Source organism: Poeciliopsis prolifica, unplaced genomic scaffold, assembly GCF_027474105.1.
Source record: "Poeciliopsis prolifica strain line A6 unplaced genomic scaffold, Auburn_PproV2 SCAFFOLD008, whole genome shotgun sequence".
NCBI classification, from domain to species: Eukaryota; Metazoa; Chordata; class Actinopteri; order Cyprinodontiformes; family Poeciliidae; genus Poeciliopsis; species Poeciliopsis prolifica.
In genome coordinates this window covers 1,680,031-1,687,289 of record NW_026562383.1, presented here as the reverse complement: position 1 = coordinate 1,687,289, position 7,259 = coordinate 1,680,031, and the positions used below count along the sequence as shown (strand labels likewise).

The 7,259-nt window shown below is 38.6% G+C and overlaps 1 protein-coding gene across 1 annotated transcript; it reads left to right on the top strand.

Annotated features, from left to right (window-relative positions):
- On the top strand, positions 1 to 6,320 carry cdc7 (cell division cycle 7 homolog (S. cerevisiae)). The gene is made up of 12 exons (XM_055032744.1): positions 1 to 188; positions 413 to 503; positions 1,451 to 1,537; positions 1,631 to 1,766; positions 1,958 to 2,051; positions 3,156 to 3,298; positions 3,441 to 3,771; positions 3,907 to 4,014; positions 4,153 to 4,328; positions 4,523 to 4,605; positions 5,475 to 5,624; positions 5,721 to 6,320. Exons 2-12 carry the CDS (start codon positions 413 to 415, stop codon positions 6,155 to 6,157), a joined length of 1,836 nt encoding a protein of 611 aa, XP_054888719.1. The 5' UTR covers positions 1 to 188; the 3' UTR covers positions 6,158 to 6,320.
- Positions 6,321 to 7,259: the final 939 nt, after the last annotated feature.

The following is a 7,259-nucleotide window of genomic DNA, read 5'->3' as shown; positions in this document are numbered from 1 at the left end:
TTTAGCGCGGAGTTTGTTGTCGGCGGAAGAGGCTCTGTCAAAGTTACAATAAAGTGTTTAAGTCGACTTTACCACAAATAAACTTCCAAAGTTAACATTAAACTGAGGAGAGAATACGTAAAGACGATATGGCGGATTAATGAAACCCGTATTTTCAATTCTGTGACTTTCAATAACCAAGTGAAGCGGTAAGTTTCTTTGTTTTGCTAGACGTTGCGGCTAGCTTGTTCTGCAGTGGTAATGTCAGACTTATGTTGCACTTTTCTTTGGCATATGTAACTTTTAACTAGATCATCTGTCTAGTGACTGCAGGTCCTTGTTTTAATTTGATATTGACAAGATCAAGATTCAAAGTGAGTAAGTTTAAAACCTGAATGTTTCCAGTAAGTTTGTCTGCATATCTGGTTTTCAGATGGAGCTTTCTCCTGTCTGCTCTGAGGACATCAGCTCACATGGAGGCATTTTGAAATCAGACACAGCTCACAGGAAAAGAAAAATCTCAAGTGAGTCAGGAGTTTTATGACAGTCGAGCCGTTCTGTAGAATACACAAACAACTAGTTTAAAACGGCGCTTGTTTTATTTGCAGCGTAATTCACACGTGTAATATTTCAGTACAAGTGTAAATTCTGAATTAACTAGATCTATATTGATACTGTGCTTAGGTATAGTGGCTTCCAAAAGTATTCATACTCTACTTTTTCCAGTTTTATTTTGCCATTTGGATTCTTTGACTTTGTAAACTGTGGGAAATCAGTTTTGTATCCAACAGTGACAAAGTGTGAAAATAGTGTTTTATTGACCTTTGAATTAAAAACACAAAGAAGAAATAATACATTTTCTTGTATAACTAGATTTTTTTTTTTGGAATAACATTTGGAATATTTCTCCGCTGCACCTCACTTTCCTTGGCATGCAAATGCAGATCCCAGTCAGACTTTGATCTACGTTTTGTAAATTAACCTGATCAGAAAAGGCAAGTGAAGGTCAACAGAGCTACTTGGTACATATCTAATGCAAAAAAAGTAAGCTATATTGAAGGTCCATAAAAACAACAATATTAATAATTTTCAAATAGATGACAGTTGTGTCATTTGCACATACTAAATAAACTAATAATTTCAAAACAAAAATTACTTTTGTAATTTTTTTCTCACTCAGTTTTTCTTCAGATGTCTTGTCAGGGAAAAATTTGAATTAGCCTCCAGAGGTTCTGTTCAGTTGCAGGGCAAGGTCTTTTGGAGCAACCCCTACAGTCCAAAAGACCTCAGCCTCTGAAGTATTTGGCTTTTCTTTTTGATGTCTCCATTTTTGTATGAAGTACTGAGAGAAAAACTTAATCAAATTGTAGCATGACACTGCATCTGAACAACTTTCTGAACCCAACATTGTCTGAACGTTTAGTTTCACTGCATTATAGCCACCATTCATCTGTTTTTCTTTCATGTTCAGAGGATGTGGAGCTGGATATTGAGTCCCTGTACAAAGCTGTCCCTCAGCTCTCCAAAGTGTTTCACATCACAGACAAAATTGGAGAAGGTACAAACAACAACTTTATTTTAAGTTAAATTTATCCGTGTTGTTAAATCCAAGCAAAAAAGTCTTCAGAAAGATTCATTTATTTGCCTTTAGGCACCTTCAGCTCAGTGTACTTGGGTGAAGCCCAGATGCGTGATGGGAGAAAAGAGATGTTTGCACTGAAGCATCTCATCCCCACCAGCCATCCGACACGCATCGCTGCTGAACTTCAGTGTCTGACTTTGGCAGGGTGGGTCCAGCACTGTTTACTTCCCTAACATGTTTTTTTGTTCTTGTTGTTGTTTTATAATGTTAATGAATATAGCGCATTGTAGATATTTGAACTTGAAAACTACTCCTGGTAAATTAGTGAGGGAGGGGGTTGTTTTGTTTTTTGTGACAAAATATTTCATTCCTAATAAATTTCCCCTCCTACTGCAGCGGCAGGGAGAATGTGATGGGAGTGACGTACTGCTTCAGGAAGGCGGACCACGTTGTAATCGTAATGCCATACATGGAGCATCAACCTATTGTGGTTTGTACATGTTTACAAAGTAAACTTGCAAAACGTATTTTTCATCTATATGCTTTCACCCTACTGTAAATCCAAAATTTCTGCAAATTTATAAAACGTTTCAAATTTAATATTCTTAATTTTAGGCTTGAGTCTATCCAGATTTTTCATACTAGATATTATTTCCTTTTCTTCTGTTAGATTCATCATTCATCACAGAAAATATGGGTGATTTTAGTACCTGAAAACTATTTTTTGTATTTCTTATAAAGTGTACTGTATACTAGAGATGCACTGATATGATATTAACATATGCATTATTTCCAATATTTAAAAAAATTCTAGATTGGGTATCAGCCACTGTGGTCTGAGTCATAAGGACAGACCTATTGAGTCAAAATCTGTGCTTTGTGCTCTTAGTGACGTCATGCTTGATTAGAATTTCTAATTTCACTTTCTGAACCATTTGGAAGAAGTTTGTGGTAGTTTATTATTTACATGTTTGGCTAAGGTTAGTCAACCTATTGCTTTTGTTAATTTCAGTTTACATTGGCTGTTCTACTCCTAATTACACTGAGTGAACAAATGAAAGTTGTTTTAAATGTTTGACCAAGTTTATCAGGCTGTTGATGTATTTAAGTGGGATGTACTGATGCAGAGTTATCAAATACATTTTTTGTAATTCAGTTCATTCAAGTCTATTTTTATATTTTGAAGGGAACATTTTAAGTTTATTCAGCACTGTTTATCTGTATCGTATCGGTATTGGCCAGTACGAAGCCTCAGATATCGGAATGGAAAGGGAAAAAGGTGGATCAGTGCGTCTCTACTTGTGTACTCAGGGACAGTCCTGAAATTCGGTAGCTGAATTATAAAACCATTTAAGTCACACCCCAGACATTAAAAACTCACTTTTCAAGTTGACAAAGTTCTACTGAACTTGCTTAAGTTTTGAAGTTAGTAAACTATGTTAAAGTAAATTCTGAGGCTTCTTTTAAAAATGTTATGTTGGTCTTATTTAAATTGTAACTGATTTTAGAAAAGATCTTTAAAAAGTCTTGAATGTGACTCACTCTATTGATGCAGCTGTCAGTTCTTGTATCTGAACTGTAACATGTTCTTCAGGACATCATCGGGTCACTGAGCTATGAAGAGGTCCGTCTGTACATCTACCACCTGCTGAAAGCTCTGAAACACATCCATCAGTTTGGGATCATCCATCGGGACATTAAGCCAAACAATTTCCTCTACAACAGGAAGCAAAGAATGTAAGTGCTTTGTGAACATAATTCTGCTATGATGGGTTTTCTGATGAAAGAAGATATTTTTTTTATGAATTTAAACCCAGGTTTAATGTAGCGGGTAACATTTCCAAGGTAAATTCTCATTATTCTGCGTGTGCAAATGTAGGTATGCGCTTGTGGACTTCGGCTTGGCTCAGGGAACCGCTGACTCCCAGATTGAGCTGCTGAAGGTGATGAGACAGAAGCCATCACAGAAAGGTGGAGGGCTGCCAGGGAAACGGGAAGCAGCACAAAGAAGCAGAGCATTTCCTAAACCCCCTGTTAAGACCAGCACCGCTCCAACTTCACTAGCTCTACCGCCACACCAATCAGTACCTTCTACCTCCTCTTCTTCCTCCTCTCCCTGCATCACCACATCCTCCCCAGCACCTGGGAAAGCACTGGTTAGAAAAGCACGGGCCACCTCCACCTCCTACTCTCGAACAAAACTCACAAAGGTGCCTACACTGAGATGTTTTACTGTCATTCCAGTTGTTTTGTTGTAAAATATGCACAATTTAAAAGGGTGTTTTTCCTGTGTCTGTTTTCTTCTCCCTGCACTACATTTTTGGCCTTTGTATGTTTTGCTGTAGGATTTGGCAGGACTCCGCAGAGTTCCTCGACCAGTGTTTGGAGAGAGAAATTTGAACAGCTGCACACCAGCGCCCCCTACCTCTAAGCATGCACCACTTAAGACTGAAGTAAGAAATCCAAGGAGGGAGAGTTTTCTGTAGGGCTGCAACGATTAATCATAAAATTAGAAATTCATGTTTATTTCTGTTGAATATTTCAAAGTTTCCATCGTTTTACTAATGAGTTTCTTGCTGTCCCAACACAAGTCGCTAAAAGCCAAGAAGACAGCGGATGCAGCCAGCTACAAACATGCTTCAGCCAACCGGGGCCTGGTGTCGGTCAGGACGTCCAGCAGCAGCCAGAAACCACAGCGGGCCCCTCAGCAGGGCCTCACATGTAACTGCTACCTCACTGATCGCGTCTGCAACGTCTGCCTGGCCAGGTAAACAGTTGAAATCATTACTAATTCACTGTATTCTAATTTACTGGCTTTGTAAGGTTCATCTCAGCTGTATAAGGAACAATCCTATTAAATTACACATAAAGGCACTTTTGTTAACTATTTAGTGTGTGATGTTTGGTGTATGTGTGTGTGTGTGTGTGTGTGTGTGTGTGTGTGTGTGTGTGTGTGTTAAGAAAGCAGCAGGTTGCACCAAGAGCGGGGACTCCCGGTTTCAGAGCACCAGAAGTCCTGACCAAATGTCCCAACCAAGGCACAGGTTAGTGTTTGATCCAGTTATTCACAAGTTTGCCATAATGCACAGTGCCTTCAAATAGTTTCACTTCAAACGCAAAGTTTAACGTAATTCATTTGAATTTCACTGTAAAATACACAAAATAGTGTATAGTTACAAAATGGAAGGACAGTGATTTATGGTTTTCCACATTTTTAACAAGCAAAAACCTCAAATTGCTTGTACATTTCTACTCCAGCCCTTTGACACTCCTAAATTACTGACCCATTCAATAAATTAGAAAATCATTGAAAAGCACATTTATTTCAACAGTTTCATCCCTAAGAGAAACACTATACAGTATATAATTATTTCACTCACATTGATATTTGAAAGCCTTTATTTCTGGTCATTTTCTCCTTATAGTTAATGAAAAGATGACATTTAAGTTTAGAATGTTACATCAGAGCAACAGAAAAAAAGGGAAATAAGGGCTTAATGTTTAATACCTGCGAGAAGGTTGTTTTCAAAAATGTTCTTTTGATCTGACAAACGAAGCTCATCGTGTATTTTAATTTACTGAATATGACTGAATTCTCTGGTTCTTTTTAATATTGTCTCCAGATCCACTATTTTTCAGATCTATATGAAAAAAAAAAAACCCAAAACAAATATTCTAATCCTGGATGAGCGTTGTCTACTTTTAAATCAGACCACACTCTGGCTGACCTGGAACATAAAATCCCATTTTAAAGAAACAGTATATGGCTATTACGTAATAAACATGTCGACCATATGAACACTTTAGCAAGACAGTCAGATTTCTAACTGCCACAAAGGCCAATTGATCTTTTCATGTCTTCTTCCTGTCCATGATGGTCTCTCGTCCTTCGTCATAACACCCTGCGTTGCAGCCATAGACATGTGGTCGGCTGGTGTGATCCTGCTGTCCCTGCTCAGTGGCCGCTACCCCTTCTTTAAAGCCAGCGACGATCTGATTGCCCTCGCACAGATCATGACCATTAGAGGCTCCAGAGAGACCATTCAGGCTGCAAAGACATTTGGTATGCACGAACCTGTATCATTCTTATATCATGTTTCAGATGTAAAACTGATACATGATATCAGTAAACTGGTTTTGGGGGTTGAAACTTGTCCAGGAAAAGCAGTGGTGTGCAGCCGGGAGCTTCCTCGCCAGGACCTCAGGACGCTTTGTGAGACGCTGAGAGGACGGCGGTCTTCAGCGGACGTCACCACGGTTCCAGAAGCAGGTGGAGAGACGTCCGCCGCCCGCAGGAGCACAGACCAAGATGAAACTCCAACACCCTGGCCCAACGGCCCTCAGCTCAGCACGCACAAAGAAGAAGTCAGTGAAACTTGCCCAGAGCAACACAGACGTTCAGGTAGCAGCAAAGCCCCAACCAATCAGAGCTTCCTGTCAGAAAGTAAAGTGGGGAATGATAAGAAGGGCTGGGACAGGGTTCCTGACGAGGCCTTTGACCTTTTGGATCTGCTGCTGGACCTAAACCCCTCCACGAGGATCACAGCTGCTGACGCTCTGCAGCATCCTCTCTTTAAGGATCTGTCAGCAGGATGAGAGCGTGTGGCTCTCCAGGCTGGGATTAGAACTCTTAATGAATAAATAGTTCACATGATTGTTTAGCAGGGTAAGAGTTCATATTGGAATGAAGAAGTTATCTAAGAAGAAGACTTTAAAATAAAACATTGGTGTAAATAAAGTTTAGACATTTTTCATGGCAGTCATGATGTAGACTTCTGTTTTGTTATGTAGTTTGAAAACTTTCATATAAACATTTGAGGGCTTTTAATTTGACTGATTTCTGCTGGGTTAGCTGCTGTCATTAATAGTATTTATTTATATGGAAATGTCTTTTTTTTTTAAAGATTTTCACAATAAAATCTCCACTGAACCTCCTGCTTTTTACAACCTGAAACAATAGAGCCATTCTTCTTCAACTTAAAACTAACCACCAGAACTGCCTGTGCCATAATCATCCTAGAGCAACTTCTGTTCTAAAACAGACTTTTGAGTTAAAACCTATGCAAACGCATCTAGTGATTTGTGGAAATGGGCATCTGAGGAACTTAGAATCTATTATTTTTGTAGTTGCCACAAATTCTTGCACGATTCTTGGTTGGTGGTGCTTATATGAACTTACTACTTTCCCAGTGCAGACATTTAAACATTACGTACATTTTTAATAGTGTTAAAGGTTTAGGCTTCCCCATAAGCTTCAAATCAACTTTTTTTGGTGGTAAACTGTCTATAAATATTTTTAAGGGTGCCATCTTTGTGTGAATTTAATTTTGTGATATTTTGCCTAAAACTGTCTCAGATCTGGTCTCCTAAGGTTGAATAGTGGCCAATTGAATTTTCCTATTGTTTACAAGTGTACAGCGACTCCACAGCCCTGCCATAAGTATAAAACAATATCAGACATACGCCTCCTAGTGGTGAGTCAAGAGATCCAATAGGGAGTCTCTAGATTTTTTGCTAGCTGGTCCAAAGATGTCAACTTTTGTCTTGTCTGAAATTTAGTCGTCTAAGTTTGTTTTTTCACTGAGACTTTCCTGTAATCTACCTTACTGAATATATATTTATATATCTATATATATCTATATATATATATATATATATATATATAGATATATAAAAGACAAGAACCCTAAAGTACTCC